Source organism: Euprymna scolopes, chromosome 21 (assembly GCF_053919585.1).
Source record: "Euprymna scolopes isolate OS-2025 chromosome 21, ASM5391958v1, whole genome shotgun sequence".
In the NCBI taxonomy this organism is placed as follows: domain Eukaryota; kingdom Metazoa; phylum Mollusca; class Cephalopoda; order Sepiida; family Sepiolidae; genus Euprymna; species Euprymna scolopes.
In genome coordinates, this window is record NC_136502.1 from 126,284,431 (window position 1) to 126,307,628 (window position 23,198).

At 35.7% G+C, this 23,198-nt stretch overlaps 1 protein-coding gene across 3 annotated transcripts in view; it reads right to left on the reverse strand.

The window, feature by feature from the left end:
* Positions 1-319: 319 nt before the first annotated feature.
* The window catches only part of LOC145242739 (uncharacterized), a 56,195-nt gene continuing 33,316 nt past the window's right edge, over positions 320-23,198 (reverse strand). Inside the window, exons 2-4 of one of the 3 annotated variants that reach the window (XM_080105882.1) lie at positions 21,115-21,196; positions 13,501-13,543; positions 320-7,694 (exon numbers count right to left, since the gene is read on the reverse strand). In XM_080105882.1, coding sequence (XP_079962008.1) covers positions 6,341-7,366 — 1,026 coding nt within the window. In that variant the 5' untranslated portion in view covers positions 7,367-7,694; positions 13,501-13,543; positions 21,115-21,196 and the 3' untranslated portion in view covers positions 320-6,340. The remainder of the gene's footprint in view (positions 7,695-13,500; positions 13,544-21,114; positions 21,197-23,198) is intronic. The other 2 variants (XM_080105881.1, XM_080105883.1) reach the window with 2 other exon arrangements.

Sequence of the window (23,198 nt, forward strand, 5' to 3'; positions counted from 1 at the left end):
AAGAAAAATATGAGAGTTAAAATGTGTAAAAAACAAGGAACGTTTATGGTTTATTTATTTGTGGACTGTTATTCTCATCTTCATAGTTGTTGGTTCACCACGTTTCGGCCAACTAATCTTTTGGCCTTCTTCAGGTGGTTAACCGCGATGGGATAGGAATGCTGAGTATCATAACTGTATCTGCAGTAATTACTAGGATTAAGACAACAGCATATTCTTCTCATTGTTTTGACCCTCGGGTGTGTATCAGTTGATATCTTATATGCTTTTATATAGAGTGATGTGGTTCTCGGTTGATTAACTGTGTCTGTGTCGGATATATACGCGAGAGTCAAAACAATGAAAAGAATATGTTGTTGTTATAGCCCTAATAATTACTGCCTTCCATAGTTTTTGTTGTCTCAGTACGTTTTGGCCAACTAATTCTCTGGTCTGCTTTGGGTAGGATTGAAACCACTATTTTCAAACTTCGAATTTCGCTATTATAGTGTAGTTTTCACCAGAGGTTCTTTTCCAATTAAAGGAATGAATAAAGTTAACGCCAATAAAAGAAATAATTCAGTATAAAATCAACGAGGGAAATAATCTCTATATTGATAAATTAAATATACCACATCTTGTGCGTCTGTAAGTATTCCTGTTAGTACATGACTGTTTAAAATAAAATAAAGGATGATGATGTAGTTTGCTTGACATATTGTGCACAGTGTGAAAGAAGTTGTGTTTGAAGACTACGACAATGCTTATGGGAAACATCGTAGACTGGTTGACTTTCGTCTGTATTGTAAAATTGGACGTTGAACAGGCTGCCATGTCACTAACATTCCTGTCTGCACTTTCCATGGCAAGAGCTATCTGTCGGGCATAAGGAAATGTTAGTTTCCTCTCGGAAAGCAGTCGCCGACGGATTCGGTCATCCATCAATCCAACGACGAGCAAATCTCTCAACATATCTTCTATCGTATTTCCAAACTCACAAAACTTTGTAATTGTTTTTAAATGAGCAATAAAATCCAAAATGGACTGACCTGGTTGTTAGCGGCACATGTAAAAGTTGAATCGCTCAACAATTACGGACGGTGTTGGGTTGCAGTGCTCTTTTAACGAGAGCGAGAGTTCCTCATAACTTTTGTCTCTTAGGCTGTGCGGCGTAACGAGATCCTTCAGCAGAGAAAATGTTTCACTACCACAAACAGAAAGAAGGACGGCCTTTTTCTTTCCTGGATCTTGTATTCCGTTAGCCTCGAAATAATACTCCAATCTTTCTGAGTATGTGTCCCAATCACCTCCACTCGGCGAGAATTCGTCGATTTTACCATAAGACGTCATGTTTTTAAAATGCGTGTGTGCAGGTAGAAATATGTCGCTATTTAATTTCTATTAAACGCGATGTTTTTCGAAGAAAAAGTTTAAATAACTTTCCCCTTTATGAGAAATGATCTCATCCTCGTCGCCGTGTGGTGTTTCTCACTGAGAACGCAAATGCCGAGTTTGTTTTAAGACTTTATTCAGCCGAGAACCGACCGCAAGTATCTACATGCTGTCTCTTTTTTCACCGCCCCCTTTTTTTCCGGTGTTCCCCCTGTTATCGTCCCCTGTGTACCTACGTACATTACAAAGATGTTTACAACCTGCCACAGCCAAATAGTGTCGGCAGTTCTGTCTGTTGTTCTGGCCAGCTCGTGTTCAGCTGTGACTTGTCACAGTGGCAACTTCATTAACTTACTTTCAGATACATGTTTCAAATTTTGTGCTTGTTCATTCGCTGTAATTAACATTTCTACTTCATGATTGTAATTTGTTTTATAACCACAGCAACAATTTTGGGCTTGTTCTTTCTTCATTTGCAACACATTTTTGCGTGGCACAACTTATCCCTGTGTGGCACAACTTACCCCAGAGGTTGGATCAACTTGCCCCATAGTCGGGGCAACTTGAGCCATTTAATATGCATTTTTGTAAAGCTCATGGTCGGTTTAGGTGTACTAGCAGAAGACTGCAACTTGTTTCACAATGTTCCCAAATAAAAGAATTGAAAAAAATACGCTCATCTTTGCAAAATAATTAGTCGTTTGGGTTCTGAACAGCCAAAATGGAAAATTAGCTCAACTTACCCCGTCTTCCTCTACATGTTCTAGCAGAATCCCAATTCAAAGGGACCACTTTATCAGACCAAAGAAGGGGCGATATATATGCCTCTGTATATGTTTGGGGTGTGTGTGTGTGTGTGTGTGTGTGTGTGATTTAGGTAGATTTTTTACATAATCATCAGTAGAATGAGGTAAATCTTTAAAAATTTTATTTACGTGTAAAGTATCATAAATCAAGTGTAAGGCTTTTCTCTAGAAAACACTTCGTTGCTATAGGAGATACATAGTTATTTGCAGTTCTCTTTTTTTTAATGTTGAATGAGTAAAGAAATGAAAAACATTGTCATACAGAATTTCATTTTTCCTGTTAACCAGTTCATTATGTTATATTGTATCCCTCTTGTCGTCTCTGGGTTTTACCAAATTCCGGGACAAATATCGATTTAGTCTGGTGGGATGCCTTACTAAATACTGTTAATAGGTAAAAAAAATCACTTGAAGATGCACCGTTCCTCGCATGGACCAGTGTGTAGAGATACCTAGAGGGATCTTATTTGGACTACAAATACTATGCTATTTCGAATATTTTGTCAGGGTTTTTTGTTGAGTGAAGTATCCTCACGTCAGGTGGATCTGACAAACTCTTGTACAGAGAGACCAGAGACACTTAAGAGGGTATCTAATAGATTATTCACTCTTTTTCTTTTGCAATTTTCTTATAATTTTATTCAATCTAGGTATATTATAACCGAGAGTTGTTTTTAAGATTCTAGCCATTCCTTTAAGTGCAATTATTTCCTATTTTAATTTTATCATTTTGTTTTTGCTAGAGATGGGGGATTCTACAGTATGCCCGACAGTCATTATTTCAGTCACTCCAACACAGAGATCTTTTTAAGATTTTAGCCATTCCTTTGAGTGCAATTATTTGTATTTCTCTTGCACTTGGTTAACAAATATATATAAAAGTATATTTGCCAAGTAGTTTTTGAAATTCTTTTCATGAATCTAGTTGCTTCTAGAATGTGTAAGTTCGTATGCATCTTCTTTTGGGAATGATGATTCACAACAAGCACGAGAATAATATTTCTTTTTGTTCAATTAGTTCTAATACGAGACTCTTTCCTGGGCAAAAACCTTATTTTCTTCATATTGTATTTGTATATGAGGAGACTGTTTAGGATTCATGTTGCCCATTTTAGATATGTTACTAGCCCTTTGATATAGTTCGTTTTAAAAGGGGTTTCAACCTAGGTATTTTTTTAGATGTTTGATTATATTAGTTTATCAGTACAATCAGCATTTCTTTCAAAACCTGACGCTTTCAAATCATCTTTGAGGTTCTGGTATTTTCTGAATTTATCACTCAATTCTATTCAGAAGATAATAATCCATGAAATTTACATGAATAATAAATTACTCCTATTCCTAATGATAATATCCGGATTTATTGCTTTTTTTATGTATCTGCCAACTTGTATGTCTTAATAGAATATTATCAACTTTCCATTTAATTCTTTAGGAAAAGATTAATGCTCCTAAATATACTGTGACTTTTCAAATATGTCTCTACAGATCGTCCAATCTATATATTCTATAATGGCCATCTCTTAACATGAGTTTGCATGCATAGGTAAATAGGTACGTATTTGAGTGTTTAAGTAAATTTCTCCGATACCTACGAAGCATTAGGTTAGTAAAGAGCATCAATTTTTCTCTACCTAATTGACCAGTCAACTATTTTATAGTATATCGTTTTTGCAATATCTTACTCTTACAGGATTCAAGGATGAGAATTAATCTATTCTGGTGGAGTACCCAATTAAGAGCTGTTAACTGAAGCCTATTAATGTAACATTATGACCAGTCTATAAAATAAAAATTATAGAAAATAACAGGTATTAATAGTTGACTGATTGTAATTATTTTTCCAATATCGCATGTGCCTTTAAATTAACTGAACTCATAAATGATGAGTCATGTACACCACAAGAATAGAGTTTCTAAGTTTTAAAAATAATCTTACCTTTGTTTTGGGGATGGGGTATCCTTAAAGATGCCAGACATTCAACTGCTATTTCAGAGACTCAAACAGAATTCTCCTTTTAGGAGTTTAATTGTCCCTTTCAGCGCAAGTATTTTTATGTCTTGCACTTGGTTCACTGAGTATATTTACCAAGTAGTTTTTTAAATTGGTTGTCATGAATTGGGTCACTTCAATTTTTAAAGGTATAATGGAGAGCTTATACTCATGTCGTCCTTGATATTTAATTATCTTTTTCCTATTAGTTCCCTTTAAGTCAACATCATTAGAGACACTAACTCCAAATAGGGTTACTACTTTCCCTCTTTTGTCTTGCATCACTATATCAGGTTTACTAGCTTTGTTTTCTATGTATATAGCTATAGTCATAGTCGACGATGTATGATTTATTTATAACATTTCTTTTCTGATATATGTTCCCACGATCTCTTATATTGAATATTAAATTTTCTACAAATGGTGCAGTGATTATATTTACACACTCCACTGTGTTTCGTTATATAATAACTATAATCCACTAGAACCTTACAGCTGGATGCCAAGTGGCTCACCCTCCCTACATTTCCCTGTGAGAAGCTTCACTTGTGCTATTATTGAAACTACTCATCTTCTTAAAAGCATTGATCAAGCCTTATCTTTGGAAGCCATTACTCTCCATTCTGATCTTAAAGAACCTTCCTTATCTATATTTTCCTGTAGTCATTCTTCAAGAAAATATTTGGCATGTTGTTGATTGATCCATTTGGACAGTTTTCTATAATGGATGGATGTCTAGCAGCTTTTTCTTCTGTCTATTTCTGTGCCGGACTTATTTTGCATTTTTATATCATCTGTGAAACAATCTTGTTCTAAATATTTAGCCAATTTGTAATGGAGTTTTTTACTGTCCTTTCTTGGTGTTGGTGTTTTATTATTTGTATTCTTCGGACTACTATTCTCATTTTAAGTTATTTTCAGAATGTTTCACTCAATGCACTCTCTGACCTTCTTCAAGTATATCTTGTCAAATTCAGCAATTTTTCTGTCCATCTCTGCACAGAATTTACCGCAGAACCCTTAATTTAATCCATAGGGGCAGCATGACCTCGTTGACTTGTTGGAAGTCCTAAGTAATTTGCAAATATATTTTGAGTATTGCTCACTGAAAATTGAACCTTTACCTTCCAGAAGAGTTTAACTTACAACTGAATTTTATCACATACATTATACACTATGCTACAAGTCATCCAGTCTTTTTATTTTCAATTTCACAATCATTGCAGATAATTTTTCATCCTTTTTTTTATTTTACTTCAGTTAGGAACTAACATTCGATTCCATTACAATTTACATTTATATCAGAGGGCTTTTTATGGATGTTGTTCCTTTTATGACTGTTATTTGTATTTTGCAACAGCTCGGTTTTCCAGGGATTGCTTATATATATTTCTAAAGATTCTTTTTCATTAGGCCATTTGCTACAATCACAAATACATAGGTCCTGATATTTTGTTATCTTTTAGCGTTGAAACTGTGATATCAATTTTGAGCACAGTTCTTTCAGGCTTGTTCAATATTACAATGTGATTTGATGGCCTTGTCTTTTATGTATCTTCTCGCCTGTATTTTTGTCATAGAACACTGTCACCTTTCTGTTTGCTGTTACCACTGATGCTTCATGTTCTCAGACGTTCAACGACTTGTCAAGCTGCATCTCTCCACAAATCTTCTAATGGCGGTATTTACATACTTTGTTATGGCAGGCAGTGTAAATACTATCTGCTAATAGAATTTGGTATCCAAACATTAGGTGATACGGCTCTCAATTGCTAATTGTAAAAACCTTCACTAGTTAGTTGATTGTATGTCAGCCATTTTTTAATAAATTTGTGAGGAATCCTGATCTTGTCTGGCTATAATGAGTCTTTCCTCATTAAATGGAAGTTTCCCATTCTTCTTTTTTTTCTAATTTATTTCAGTTAGTTTCAAAAGATCAAAGGAGCTAACTCCTCCTGGAGCTAACACTTGATTTAATTAATATTTGGATTTATATCCGAGGGCTCTATTAAGAATAAACGTTGCTCCCTTTATGGTTGCTATCTGTATTTCGTGCCAGCTTGGTCTTCCAAGGATTGTTTCTAAGTATTTAAGGTTTTTTTTATTCAGCCAATTGCTCCTATCAACCGGTATAATGTGTATTTCTTTCAGAGACTATGTACTTTTTAAATCATTTTTTAGGTCTTACAATGTGGATTTTCATGTGTTTATTTAAATCAGACTTGTTCATATACGATAAATCACACACTTGACAAGAATAGGCCTTCTCTCCACTGTGAATTCGCAAGTGCACCATTAAATTATATTTTCGTGTGAATGATGAGCCACACACTTGACAAGAAAAAGGTTTTTTCCCTATGTGGGTTCGTATATGTTTGATTAAAACAGATTTTTGATTGAATGATGAACCACATGTTTTACAGGAATGTTGTTTCTCTCCAGTTTGAATTTGTATATGTGTTGTCAACTTTGATTTGCATGAAAATAAGGAGCCGGCCACTTCAGATACCCCAATATGAATCCGAATGTGTCCCTTTAATGTAGATCTCTGAGTGAATGATGCACCACATACTTCACAAGAATATGGTTTCTCTCCAGTGTGTATTCGCATGTGAACCTTTAACGTTGATCGTTGTGCAAATGAAGTGCCACAAATTTCACAAGAATAAGGTTTTTCCCCAGTGTGAATTCGCATATGTAACTTTAAAGTGGATCTTTGTGCAAATGATGTGCCACACACTTGACAGGAAAAAGCTTTCTCTCGAGTGTGTGTTCGCTTGTGTTGGATTAAAATAGATTTTTGATTGAATGACAAATTACATATTTCACAAAAATAAGGTTTTTCTCCACTGTGAATTCGCGCATGCGCCGCTAAATCGGATTTTTCCTTAAAACAAGAGCCACATGCGTCACAAGGATAGGGTTTTTCGCCAGTGTGAGATCGCATATGTCTTGTTAACTCAGACTTGTATCTAAATGCCATGCCACACACTTCACAATAAAGATTCTGTACATGGTGAGATCGCACATGTTGTTTTAAAGCATCTAAAACAATAAATGAAGCATCACATACATCACAACAAAAAGGCTTCTCCCCAGTGTGATTACGAATGTGTATCTCCAGCTGCAAAGTTGTTGGGAATGATGAGTTACACATTGAACAAAAATGAGTTTTATTCAGTTTCTGTCGATTCATGTTTACATTTAAACTTAGATTTTCTCGTAATTAATCATTGTCATATTTTGGAATACAAAGATTTGCTAGTTAATATTGTTTAATTAGTCTTTGTAAATGGAAATTCATAAATGTCTATTTGCAAATTTCCAAAAGATAGTAAACAGGACATGACATTGCATTTTTGCAATGTTTATATTGTGAGACATTTTTTAAAAAACTGATGTTTAGTCAAAATTAATATTACGGTTGACATCCCATAATTTTATAAGTGCAATTTGCACTTTGCATCTGATGGTTTGCTTTTAAAAATAACTTTTCATTAAAAGTATTTGACTGGCTTCCATATCTGAAAATGAAAATAGATATGGATTATTCCTTCTGAATAGTGATATTCAGTTTATTATTTATGTACAGAGAAAAAAGTAAGGATTAATCTTTAGCTTTAACATTAAACATAATTTGATTTCAAAGACTAAATAAAAACAAGTTTCTTTGGGATAGACGACTACAAGAAATAATGATACAGGAATGCATAATCAGTAATTCTTTTGTGTTGATTTGATTGTAGTTGTAAGTTTATAACTTTCATAACTATAAACCGGTTAAAGTAAAATTTGAAAAATATCTCAGACAAAAGTAAAAAAAAGAAAAGATAAACAACATTACAAAGAGAAGCTGCAATTTATAAATGCATTAAAACATCATTTGGTAGTAATAAATGTACTAACATAAATTTATTAAAACAAAAGTAATTTCACAATTCTATTCAGATTTTCTTAAATCATTTTTAATTAACCAGATTATTAAAAACAACCTAATTGTATTATTGAGTACCACACATAATTATCAAAATTTTCATTGAAAGATTTTTCTTTTATAGTTTAGCACAGCAAATGAAACTGAAATTGTCATTGTAAAATTTGAATGAGAATCAATATAAATGAATAAAGTTTCATGCTTCATGTCTTTAGGAGTTAGTAACAAAGGACATGATACATTAGAAATATGTGGTAATAATGAATGTAATAGCAGTCAATTTGTAATAACTTAATTTCAAAGTTCTGCTTCTCTTTTTTGCTCAGATTATATTTTGGTCATTAGCATTGGCATAAACCTGCTATGCTCTACGATTTTCTATGATTACAATACATAAATAGTAGTATCAGCTAATGCAAATGAGTGCAATTGAGTGATCAGAACGAGTTAACGTCGTGTACAAAATTGATTTAATGTTGATAAGAGGAGACAATACAAAATAGAGAATAGCCAAAATGAAACGTTTTACAGTCAATGAAAATGTTTAATATAAAATAAAATGTTTAATAGCCTATACACGAACAAAAAATATAATTGTGAGTACATAATTTACACAATTTGTTTTGTTGGAGAAAATCTAATTTTCATCAGCAGTCATTTCTGGAATATTATTTTTCCTCATATTTAAGGTAAATTGGTTGTTATTATTATTATTATTGTTGTTGTTGTTTTGTAGTTGGCTAATTATTAATGAACTATTTATCAATGTTATGTTATGTTAAAATATGGATAGATGGAAGTAAATATATGACATAAAATATTTTAATTTCATGAAATATTGTTGTCATTTTTAATTTTAACTTAAATACAAAAGGCACATATTTAACACCGCTTTTCTGTTATAAGGCAATTTATTAAATTCTTTTTTTTCATAAAATTTTGTTATCCACTTCCATATTCTTTAGTTAATAAGCATATATTAAACTTGAAGTATTTGCTAATAATGTTCAATAGAATCGTTTATTTAACTGCCTATAATGACATATTATAAGCGCAATATTTGAAATTATATTAAGAATTTTGATCAAAATACTAAGAAGTCAAATCTCCCAATTTAGAAACATCTATACATAACACTATTTTACTGGAATTAAATGCATAATAATTACAAAATAGATAAACACGTTTTACAAACTTGATACACAATACGTATTTCCTATCAATCATATGAACAATAAAACTCATCATTTATTATAACAAGTTTAAAAGTTTATTACCAGCAATTCTTTCACCTTTACTAGAATTTTACATTAGATAAACCTTCTGTACGATTTTAATTTTTTTCAGTAGATTATGTTTGCAGCAATATATATATATATATATATATATATATATATATATACATATATACACACACAGATTTGACCGTTGCAACTCTTTCAAGACTGGCAATTCTGCACATAGATGAGGCCAGCACAATGAAGCAGCAAATAAAATCTAAACATTAATGACTTTTTCAAAATTAAAAAGAATATTTTAGATTCAACCAGATTGGAACATTAAAATGCCTTATATACAAATATGAAAAGGCAGCAATTAATAAAGTTAATTTCGTAAGCATTAAAATCATTTTGATTTAATGCTAATTTTAATGCTTTCACCAAATCTCATAAAAATATCTCAAAGCTTAGTTTTAATTTGATATCCAGACTCCGCTGATAGTTCTAGACAAAACCAGATGTACTATGAAACTGTTATAAGTTCGATCCCTAAAAATCAGACAATAATTTCACAACTCAAAAGGATCAAACGGAAAATCTACAGACAACCTGTCTTTACTATTTTATCAAATATGTTTTTGTATATAAATAAGTATATGCATAGACAAATATATAAGATTAAACAGTACATGCCGATTATATATATATGAACATACAGGGTGAACAGAAAGTCCTTGGACCATTTTTAGTTTTAAAATTAAATATTGTTAAAATCACTTTTTCTCTTTTCGAATAAAGTAAGTATTTAGTCTAACTATTGATCTAATTATTTTCAACAAAAATATTAAAATAATTTTGTTTAAACTTTCAGAAAAATGAGCAAATGATAGGCCATAATTCAGCTTCATTGCGTGGGAAGAACAAACTCAGAGATTATTAAGCCCTTGAAAGTGGCTAAATCCACCGTGTACCATGTTGTGAACAGATTTAAGGAACTTGGTACATCTGAAGACCGTCCTAGGAGTGGAAGACCTCGCACTGCTCGAACAAAGAAGGTGATTAAAGCTGTCCGAGAGAGGGTAAGGAGGAACCCGAAGAGATCTGCAAGACAAATGGATAAAGACATGAATGTGATCGTGACCTCGATAAGAACCATCGTAAAAAACGATCTCCAGTTGTCCCCCTACAAGATGAGAAAGAGACAGTACCTCACACCTGCCTAAAAGCACAAGAGACTTGAAAGAGCAAAGCTTCTTCTTGGAGAACTGAAGGCTGGCATGGCAGAGCGAGAGATCGTTTTTTCTGATGAAAAACATTTCACAATTGAAGCGACTGTTAACAATCAGAACGACAGAGTTTACGCAAAATCTTCAGCAGACATTGATGACTCTGTGAGAATAGTTTTCCACCGACAAAAGCAGTCTTCCCTCTGCAGTCTCCAAATCTTGGAAGTCGCCTCTGATTTTCGTGGAGCAGGGGGTTAAGATCAACACAGATCGCTACATTAACGATATTTTGGTTCCAGCATTTGAAGAGATGAAGAAACACTTCAAAGATCAGCCTTTCACCTTCCAACAAGATGGAGCACCATCCCACACCTCCAGAAAAACTCAGGACTGGTGCCAACGTCATTTTCCAAGATTCTGGAGTAAGGAGATGTGGCCTCCTGCATTGCCTGATTTGAATCCCATGGATTTTTCGGTGTGGTCTTTGTTGGAGGCAAAGGTCTGTTCTGTTGCTCATCCAAGTGTTGATGCTTTGAAGACATCTCTTCTGAGTGAATGGGCTAAAATACCTCAGGAAACGCTGCATGCCTCGGTTGGTAACTTCAGACAGAGAATTGAACGTCTAAACTACTGATGCAATTCTCTATCTATATAAAAGCCAAGTACGTCCAAGGATGGAATTCTGTTGCTATATCTGGGCAGGAGCTGCTAAAAATAGCCTATTCTGCCTTGACAGAGTACAAAATAGACTTTGTGGCTTAGTGGGGGATGCCCTTTTCTCTACCCTGCAACCTCTCTCCCACAGAAGAGACGTTGCGAGCCTATCCTTGTTTTATCGTTATTTTCATGGCAGGTGCTCGTCTGAACTCCAATCTCTGGTCCCCCCTCGCCAATCTTTCACGAAAAACACCTGTCTAGATGAATCCACTGTGAAAAATTTCCCCCACTCTATATCTGTGCCTAAATCAAAACACGGATTCCATGAACAAAGCTTCTTTCTTAGAACTGCATGCCTGTGGAACTCTCTTCCGTCTGCCTGCTTCCCACCGGACTACAACTTGGATGTGTTCAAGTCCAATGTTAACAAATTCCTAATGAACCGCCCCCTTAAGTAAACACTTCATCAAATCTCTACACTAACGTAATGTACTTGCAATAACCCTTATCCCTGAGTGGCTTCCGGGCCTTGATAAGTGGTGATCACTGTGTAAAAAAAAAAAAAAAGGGACATCACATTGAAAATAAATAATTTGAATTTATTCTTGGTTTCCTAACTTATAATTTTCATTCATATTTAATTTATATTTTTGTAATTTTCTTTTAATAAACCACTTTTGAATTGGTCCAAGGACTTTCTGTTCACCCTGTAGTCAAATTTTAGTAATTAGGAAGGAAAACAACAAAAAGGTCATTTTACATAGTCTTTTTGGTATTCTAGGTTAGGAAATTTTACTTTTTATCAACATTAAAATGAAAATGATTTCACTTATTAACTATTTATATAATAAAATATAGACAAAAAAATGACTGTCGATTTATTAAATAAAACACTTTTATATTACTGAATAAATTGAAATGGTTCTGTGTCTATACTCCTTTATTATTAACTGGTTGTAGGCGCACGGCCTTTTCTGGTTGTAAAATATGTATGCAGATTTTGTATATTTATTATTATAGAGCCAATTCTCTATTGAATATTATTTTGTACCTAACATGTAGTACTGATTTCAAAAGTTAAAATTAAATGACGTGGGTACCATCAGCTAGAATCGGAATCAAATCATTTAATGCATTCTCTACCATTCGAGCTATTGCCAAATGGATTAGAAAAAAAATTTAAATTAATCCACTCCAAGCTATGAATGAATTTGCCTGCACAAAAGTAATAGAAATATGTCAGCAAGTTGAAATTAACATTTTGCATTTCAATTTGCTGACATATTTCTGTATGCATTATTCATTCATTCAAACAATGATGTTACTCGTTATGAACCATCCTTGATTTCTGGTTACTATTTACTGTTAATTTCAGTGCTATGTCACAAGTAGTTTAAGAGTTTATCAGTAAAAACTTTTCATACAGACATACACATACATAAATCTACTGTTTTATTTATATAGAGGAGAGAAATAAGTAATGAAGATTAAAAAAAGAAAATGGAAAGTTGTTGGTGTTGAGAAATGAAGGCCAAAGCAAATGATATTCTATAAATATATATTTATTAATTTTTTTTATCTATAATAAATCTTACTTTGAAAATCAAACTTCTAAACAATGGTCTAATGTGTGTAACTATTCCATAATATTTTTCAAGGAAAGTCTTCTTTGTAAAATGGCAGGTGTTTCAAATCTTTTGAAAACTGTGTGGACTGGAAATTGTAGCTTGGAGCTATGTTGCCGTGATTAATTACATCTCTCAAATAGAATTTATTTATATTTTTGTGTGAGGGTGTCTGAGTTTATGTGCTAAGTGTGTTATTCATTTATTTTTCACTATATTACCTACTTTAGTATTTGTTTTTAGAATATTATGCTAATAAACTATATTCGTTTTATATATACCCTTAGGAGAATCCAAGAGTCCTGCAGAAAATGAAACTGAATAAAAAACAATCTACATTACATGACAGAATGGCTCTTATATATTAGGATAGGTGGATTTTCAACTTTGTTTGAAAGTGTAAAATGTTCCAGTACACAAAGTTGTACAAACATATGGGGAGTACAAATATAAAAAAAAAACTAGGTTTCTTAACATCAGCCTTTAGACAAGTATTTGATTTTAAAGATTGCTTACTTTGATATGAGAGAAAATCCTTGTTTTTGAAAGATTTATGTGAAATTATTTATTATTTTCCAGTTTCAGTTCTAACAAGGAGTGTTTATTAATTTAAATAAACTACATAACTGATATGCTAAATATTGAAAAAAATTACAATTGCTACCCACCTGAAATTTCTGAAATGCTGAATTTTACTTTATTGCACTATAACTGTAAAAGATAGTAAATAAGAATAAAAATTTTCTTTTATCAATGAAAAAAAGAAAAGTTTTAATTTTGTTTGAAAAAAAGTTCTAACATAAAATGCCACACATATTGTTTACCTCTGGGGAGTTCTATCTGTTTCTGTAAAAACACAAAACAATTGAAAAGTAGCAAATATAGTTATTTTTGTTCTATGTCAAAATTCTTCCTTTAAGAACCCTTTGAAGCAAAACAAAAGGTCTCATTTCACAGCATAAAATTTTAGCAATTATATGTCTATATCTTGCTTCAAGTCCATTAATTGGCAGGCTTCAGATGTGAATTTTACTGTCCTTTCAGCACTTTGTGAATGTGCAGGCAAATGAAATAACTTTTGCTTTCTGTCACTCATCAATAATTTCTGAGGTTCACCATTAGATAACCCTTTAGAAAACGCTGGCTCTGAAACTCCACTTTGGGAAGTGTCTATCAAATGTATCCAATGTGAAACTTCAAAATTTATTCGTGAAAAAAAAAATTTTAACGCTTTTTTACTAGTTTCCCACTACTGAAAAAGAAAAGTCAATTTATATAATTGAACTGAATAATTGAACCCAACTTTTTCAAATTGTGCCAGATTATTTTGTACATACACTTTTGTATACTGAATTTTCCGTGTACACCAAAAATAAACTCTTCAAATAACGATTACATAGGTGTGTCAGAAATTTCGTGAAAAATATTGAATAATTCCACCCCGTCTTTCCAAGCTTATAACTCCTCGAAAAATGTAATTCAAGCCCTATTTTTTTTTTTCGATTAAAGGAGCAAGGACCAAGGTTTCATTAAAAAAACAAAAACAAAAACAAACGTGTTTTTTTAAAAAAAAAAAAAAAGGTTTTAAACTTCGGACTTTACAGGTAAATTTCTAAAAAACACTACTTTTTTTTAATATGAATATATTATTTATTGATCTTTTATTTTCAATTTGTGATATATAAAACTTTGGTGAGTAAATTAATTATTTATTTTTTAATAGACACTTGAAAACGGGGGGGGGTTAAAAAAAACGTTTGTCTAAAATATTATATTCGGTTTATTGAAAAGAGCATAACATTTCACATTGACCTTGAAAATGTCGTAAAAATTGAATTAATAGAAAAATTTTGATAGATTTTTAAAGTTTAAAAATGGAAAAATACTGAGCTCGTAAAATTCAATTAATTTCATTACTGTTTAAAATATATATATATATATATATATATATATATATATATATATATATATATATATATATATTTCTATAACTTTTAAAACAACTTTATTAGTTTATTTTGAAAGTATAATCCATAAAGAAAATAAACAACCCACTTTTAAAAGAGAAATTACGAGTTTTTTTTTATATTTTATTCGCAGTTTCGTGTTAGGGGTGTAAAAATAAAATTTTTATTTTTGCTTTTTTTTTTTTAATAAGTGCAATTTTAAATAAGCAACATTTTAATATAAAACTTTTGCGATCGCCTGGCCTTTGGGTCAAGATCAAAGTGTAGTATCTGTTCTTCAGATGCTACACTTCAATTTCTTGTTCTCTGTTAGTGGAGGAGAAATATTTCACGACTGAGATAATTTTTATTTTTGTTCCTTTTCTCCACATTAAAAAACGACCCTGGTGTCTAACTCTGTCCCGTGGGGAGGCATTGTAAATAGGAACATTTTAATATAAAACTGACAAAATGTGTTATGAGAATTATCTTACCGACGAGTAAGGGGGGGGGGGAGAAAAGACGTTAAGGCCTGCAACGAAATGGCGTCGTTGCTTACACGCAATCTTTTCTTGTAACGGTAACAAAGACACACGTAGGTTCTGTTTGAAAAACAAACATTAACTACCAACGAGAGATCACGGTGTAGCATATTTATACACCTAACCTCTCGTTCAGCGAGATTTGACGAGACCGTGGTTATATAATGCATAAAATCCGGGAGCTAGTTTTATTTTATTTATTTATTTTTTTGTAAATATACAGAAAAACGGTCCAACGCCGTCCATACAGGAAAGTGTCTTACTTCCCCTCCTATTCACTCTCGGCAAATTTAACAATTCCAAGTTCTCACAGTTTTAAATTATTAAGGATAAAGTTATGAAAGTAACTAATTAATTTATTTTTTAAAAAATGCTCGGTCGAATATTCTTGTATTCGTTCGTCTAATAAATTGCGTACGTTCTCAGTGATCCAAATTGTCTCTTGAAGTTATCTCTCCTTTGATTCGCTCTTTTGATACAAGCGCACATACTCGTAAACGTGTTTTTTTATGTTTTTTTTTTTTCGAAGTGATAATTCATTAGAAAAGCCCTATGCAGTAGTGCCAAAAATGTATTTTCTCAAAGATCATGACATGCAGAATGTGTCGGCGTTAAAACTGTGGAGAAATGCGTGACTTACCTGGATAGACCACGTGCGGGTCGGTCACCAAAAATAAATAAAAAGAAAGAAAAGAAATGGTCAAGACTCTTATTTATAGAGTAGTGATCACGTGAGTTAGAAGAATATGCAAATAGAGGTGAACGATTTTGCGATATAAAAAGCCTGTGTTGTTAAGAGGAGGGGCAGACTGTTGGCAGAAGTCAGTGCTGTCAGACGTGCTTTAGAGTTTTGTTATTATATGCTGTGTTCGAAAGTTGGGAGAGAGAAAAGAGAAGAGGAGGAACCAAGAAGACATTCTGCAGATACTTGACTTTGTGTTGGTTTTAAGCTATCTCGGCGCTTGGTGTGCGGTTACTAACAATGGACAGATTCGACATTCGCTTAATACCCGAGTTCGACGGATCTACCACTGGACCGGCTGTCGTTGAATGGATTGAAAAGGCAGAGAAAATCTGTAAACTGTGCAAAATTAAAGAACCAGCCACAGTTATCCCTTTGAGGCTAACCGGAGGGGCCTATGCAGTCTACCAACAACTCGGGGATGAACCAGACTGGGATGAAATCAAGCAGAGCCTGTATACAGCGTTTGGTACAGATCCATTTGTTGCGTGGCAACAGTTCACGAGCCGGACACTTCAACCCAAGGAAACAGTCGACGTGTACCTAGCCGACCTGCGAAAATTATCTGTACCGTTTGGTGGGGTCAACGATAAAATATTAAGCTGTGCTTTTTTGGTAGGCCTACCCGAGGAGGTCAGTAAACTGTTGCGGGCATCATCAAGAATCGATGAATTGTCAACTGATGAGTTATTGGCCCGAGCTCGAAACATCTGTAAGGAACAGGAACCAATTGCAGCAGCAGCTCGTTTTCGACATGGAGGCAATGTGGACTCTCTTCCAGATAGTAATAAGCATGCCACCCCAGTGTGCTATAAATGTGGGGAGGCCAATCATTTTGCTAAAGAGTGCCGGAGTGATAGGAGAGGTGTATATCCACAATCAAAGAGACCAGTGCAATGCTATCGCTGCAATAAGTTTGGGCACATATCTCGCAACTGTTCGGGAAACGAAGTTGGGGGCAAGGTACTATCGCTACCCTTGCCCCCTGCCAACCAATAAACACAGGATTGCCTGTCATTAGCGTTAAACTTGATGATGTGCAGTGTTCAGCACTTATAGACACGGGGTGTTCCCGGTCTATAGTTAGTGCCCATTGCTGTCCGGTGTGGCGGAGGAACCCAGTTGGCGTTATGACCATCAATGGCTTATCACGGGTATGTTGTGGTGAAGGGACAGTCACAATCTGCACTGAGAAGGGTGACACAGCTAAAGTTGACGTTCTGGTGATGCAGGAGAAACCCCTTGGCTACGACATGTTGCTTGGAATTGATGCAATACAAGCACTAGGAGGCGTTACAATCACAGCAGCTAGAGGTATCAGGCTTGGAGAAGGGAAAGACGTCTGTGCAGCCATGTCGATTGAAGAAAAGGACTTCTGTGCTACATTTGATGACAACGAAAGGGTGTGGACTGCAAAGTGGAAATGGGCCATGGGCCAGGAACCAGATCGGCTGTGCAACACGATTCCAGAGTATGCAGTTTCTACCAAGAATAGGGCCGCATATGAAGAAGAACTTCAGATGTGGATTGACAACGGTTGGTTAATACCATACCCACAGGAACGTCTGGGACCACCCAAGGGATTAATTCCGCTCATGGCTGTTGAACAACCTACCAAAGAAAAAATTCGTCCCGTAATGGATTACCGAGAGTTGAATCGGCATGTTGATGCGTTTACCGGAAACGCAGATGTGTGCGCTGCTAAACTGAGAGAGTGGCGTCAAAAAGGGAGCAATGTAGCACTTCTGGATCTAAAGAGGGCCTACCTGCAGATACGTGTCCATGAGTCATTATGGCCGTTTCAGACAGTACTACTCAAGGGAAAACTATATTGTTTGACACGTTTGGGTTTTGGCCTAAACGTAGCACCCTTGATTATGACAACCATTATTAAAACTGTTTTGATGCAGGATGAGACCACAGCAAAAGCTGCTTCAGCCTACATAGATGACATCTATGTTAATGAGGACATAATGTCTGCGGATGCAGTTCGAATAAAACTGAAAGCGTTTGGGTTAATAAGCAAAGACCCTAAGCGCCTAAAGGATGGAGTGCCCGTGCTAGGCCTCGAGGTCTGGGAGGAGGGCAACACGTTGCGATGGAAACGAGGGAGCCCACTTCCAAAGTTACCCAATGTATTAACAAGACGTACTGTGTTTTCTATCTGTGGTAAATTGGTAGGACATCTACCTGTCTGTGGATGGCTCCGATCGGCAACAGGAGTGGTGAAAAGACGAGTGACTACAGTAACAAAAGGATGGGACGATGTTGCGGATGATGATTCTCTCCAACAAATGATGGCTGAAATGTTGTCCAGAGTGCATAGGAATGACCCTGCCCGGGGTGAGTGGCAAGTGTCTGGAAACGAACTAAATGCATGGGTTGACGCAAGTTCGTTGGCTACAGGTGTCGTGTTGGAGCAACTAGGTGTTGTTGTGGAAGATGCATGCTGGCTTCGTCCGAAAAATGATGCCCAACATATAAATTTGGCAGAACTTGATGCCACGTTAAAAGGTCTTAATCTCGCATTGCAATGGCAGACTAATGTTGTGCATCTCCACACTGACTCATTGTGTGTTTACCATTGGTTAACCGACACCTTGACTGGAAAGGCTCGAGTTACGACTAGAGCTGCAAGTGAAATGCTAGTACGAAGGAGACTAGCAATAATTAAGCGTCTAGTTGACGAATACAGCTTGCAGGTAGACATTACGTTAGTCTCGTCGATGCAGAATTTGGCTGATAGCTTGACTCGAGTACCAAAGAGGTGGATCGATGCAATGAGGCAGGGATCCGATCTTCAACAACAAACATGCGCGACTGTAACGGATCAATTAACACCTGACCAGATCCGTATGATACACCAGCAGATTGGACATCCTGGAATTCAGAGGACTGCATATTTTGTCCGAAGAGTATGCCCTGCAACTACAAAAGCATCAGTGAAAGCAGCCATACGTTCGTGTGAAGAGTGTCAGAGAATTGATCCGGCACCATCCCAATGGCAAAAAGGGAAGCTCGAGGTGGAGGGCAACTGGCAGCGAGTAGGGATGGACATAACACATTATGGGGGCAAACATTTTTTGACCATGACGGATTGTGGCCCGACGCGTTTCACAATATGGCGCCTGTTGACACGACAGGATGCAGCCAGCATTATACAACAGTTGAGAGCCGTCTTTTTTGAACGTGGTGCCCCGATTGAAATTCTGACTGATAATGCCGCCACATTTCGATGTCAAGAATTTCAGAAATTCGTGCACGAATGGGGGATTAAAATGCATTATCGGTGTGCATATTATCCCGAGGGTAATGGTATAGCAGAACGGTGTCACCGCACCATCAAAAGAATTGCAGCCAGGACGCAGTGCTCTATTCCAGAAGCTGTGTACTGGTATAATATAACACCCAAGGACAATGCAACACCAGCAACTGCACCAGCCAATGGGATTTACCAATATGAACAGCGTGTGAAAGGAGTTGATGCCATACCATCAGTGGTGAGTGTTGTCAATACACCATATCAGGTGGGAGACCTTGTTTGGATAAAACCCCCAAATGCTGGGTGCACTACGAAATTTTTCCGGGGAAAAATAGATGAAATCATAAGTCCTCAGACCATGTTGATTGGTGGCATACCACGTCACGTAAAAGATATCCGCCCTTGTTATACCTCTTCTGATTCTGAGGACGATGAGGAGGATCACACACCGTTCAGAGATGATCCTGATCACTTACTGCCCCTTCAGTTGAGCATAGAAACACCACCAACAGAACCAGATGAGGGAATGATGGGACATACTAATGACAATAGTGAGGAGAGCGATGGACACAAGGAAGTAATGCCTCATCGAAATACTCGACAGAGACGAATACTGCCCACCCCCCGTGATTGCGAAACCCAGCGAGAAGGGATGATGGAGCATACCGAGGAGATGACGCCTCCGATTCTTCGGAGAAGTACCCGACAAAGACGGATACTGCCCCCCTGCCCTGATTGTGAGACACCGCCTATGGAACCACGAGACGGGATAATGGAACAGACTGGTAGTAATGATGGTGGTAATGAAGAAAACAGCAATGAGGAAGTGCTTCTTCGAAGGAGTACCCGCCAACGACGATTGCCCGCATGTCCTGTTTGTGATCATGAGATCAGGGGGGAGTGTGGAGAAATGCGTGACTTACCTGGATAGACCACGTGCGGGTCGGTCACCAAAAATAAATAAAAAGAAAGAAAAGAAATGGTCAAGACTCTTATTTATAGAGTAGTGATCACGTGAGTTAGAAGAATATGCAAATAGAGGTGAACGATTTTGCGATATAAAAAGCCTGTGTTGTTAAGAGGAGGGGCAGACTGTTGGCAGAAGTCAGTGCTGTCAGACGTGCTTTAGAGTTTTGTTATTATATGCTGTGTTCGATTGTTGGGAGAGAGAAAAGAGAAGAGGAGGAACCAAGAAGACATTCTGCAGATACTTGACTTTGTGTTGGTTTTAAAAACCACTCCAGTATTATGAAATGGGGGAAAAAATCATTTTAAATTAGTGAATTAAAAAAAATGCTGGGATTGGCTGCTTTCATCGGCGTTACTAGTGAAAAAAACAGTAAGATATATTAAAAATATAGGTTATTTTCTTTCCTATACCATACGTGATACTAAAAGGAATTTAACGTTAATTATCACGATAAAAAAATAAGTTATTATATATCAAGTGTATTTTTCATTAAAATATTACTTCGAACATCTTACGTTGGAAAACATATTGTGGTGAAATCAGATGAACTCTCCCATCAGCATCCGTTGATTATCTCCCTACTTCCTGTACAGGCCCCCTCCCTTTACCCTTTCCTCCTTTTTCGAGAGTCTCCTCGTAGTACGCACGCTTCTCTCATGGACTCCTCATGTGAGGATTTAGTTCAATAAAGCCCACTTGAGCAGTTACTCCACCCTTTGCCTTATTCTGTTCTCGTTGGTCACTCAGCACTCTTTCATTACACATATGAAGACGAAAGAAAATCTATTTCATTCATTTTGGGGGAAAAAAATCTTCTTACTTTCATGTATTTTCTTCGTCTTATTTGTTGATACTTCTACACTTTATCGCCGAAACTGGAGACGCCATTTTATTTCGCGCACCTGCCATTAAAAATCCAAGGGAGAAATCAGTATTTTAATCTATGGCCGAAACATGAAATAAATAACAAAAAAAAAAAAACAAAAAAATTAAACTGGAGAACCAGAACGATTGTTTCCGGAAAGAATAAAGTAACTTAAAATTAAATGAAAAACTTTCCCATTTTCATTAATTAAATCGAAAAATTTTCAATTAAACAATTATGGATATATGTTCTCTTTCACTTTGTTTACTTTTTTTCATAGTTCTTTCCGGAAGTTTATCTAGTTTTATTTTTTTGTTATTTATTTCTAACTTCGGCCATAGTTTAAACTACTGATTTCTCCCTTAGAATTTTAACAAGTGCGCGAAATTAATGGCGTTCCCAGTATCGGCGATAAAGTGTAGAAGCACCTATTTGTTTACTTTGTAAAAGAGACATTAAAAAAACCCAGATTTTAATTAAAGAACATGTTGTAACGTTAAATTTAATCATAAAGAGGAAAATAACTTTTATAATAAAAAATTCGATAGATAACAAGGGAGATAATCCAGTCTAAATTAACAAAAATAAATTCAAAGTTAAATGCACTTAAGCTAAACTCTAAAATAGCAAACAAATCGGCAGCACCGATCACTACAAGATCAAAGTGTAGTATCTGTTCTTCAGATGCTGCACTTCAATTTCTTGTTTTCTGTCAGTGGAGGAGAAATCCTTCACGACTGAGACAATTTTCATTTTTGTTCCTGATGTATATCAACATTAACAATGCATAATGAATAAAAATGCACAAGACAAAATAACATTATAGATAGATCGGCAGACGGTACGTCTCGTAGGGAAAGATCGTCTCCCAGTCCTTTTATTTACAAAAAGAGCAGATTTCAAGACTGTCGCGCCCTCTAGCGGTAGTTCATTGAAGTGCAAGGGAGATAATCCGTAGTTCATTGAAGTGCAAGGGAGATAATCCTGTCCAATATATTACATCCCTTCAATCTTACTCTGGATCATGAACATAGTCTTCAAATTTTTTTGGTGGTCTCCGAATACGTCCTGACTTGCGAGAGGGTGGTGATGCCGATTTTTCTACCACTGCTGGAGTCTCTGCAACCTCTTCCATATGCCTGCTCTCAGGTATTAAACTTTCTTCAGGACTGTTGGGTGTGCTGGAAACTTCAGGTGTGCCGAAACTCTCAAGATTCTTTGCAGCATTATCTGCTTGTATCTCAGGCGTAAGTTCCACTGCTACTGGTGATGAGAGTTTCACAAGCTGGTCCACATGCCTCCTTACTAGTCCTCTACCGGTTTCCACTTCAAAATTCACTGCTCCCAACTGTCTGGTAATGGTATCTTCAATCCATCGCTGAGTAGATCCATAGTTACGCACAAGCACAGGATCGGCTACTTTAAATTCACGGAGCGGCACCATTACCTTGCTCCCCCTTTCCATTTTATTTTTTACATCCATAGCCTTGTACGTGTCTGGCTTTGCCAAATGAAACGCTGTTCGTAACTGCCGTTTGAACATCAGCTCGGCAGGAGAAACCCCAGTTGATGAGTTTGGAGTTATCCTATAAGTGAATAAAAATCGGTTCACCTTGGTTTCAAGTGTTGCCTTTCCGTCTGTATTCATCCTTTTAAGCGCTTCCTTGAAGGTGCGTACACTGCGTTCTGTTAGTCCATTCGAGGAAGGATGGTAAGGAGCTGTGAAAATGTGCCGAATTCCATTAGCATTCATGAATGCTTTGAATTCTTCACTTGTAAAACAGGGACCGTTGTCACTCACAATTAATACCGGTAGTCCATGAGTTGCGAAGATCCCTCTCAATTTTTCAATTGTGGTCATAGCAGAAGATGATTTTGTAATGCAAACTTCAGTCCACTTTGAATGAGCATCCACTACTATCAAAAACATGTGCCCCAAAAATGGACCCGCATAATCTAAGTGGACTCTCTCCCATGGTGAACTTGGATATTCCCAGCAATGAATGGGAGCCTTGCCGGGGTTGCTTTGATAATGTATG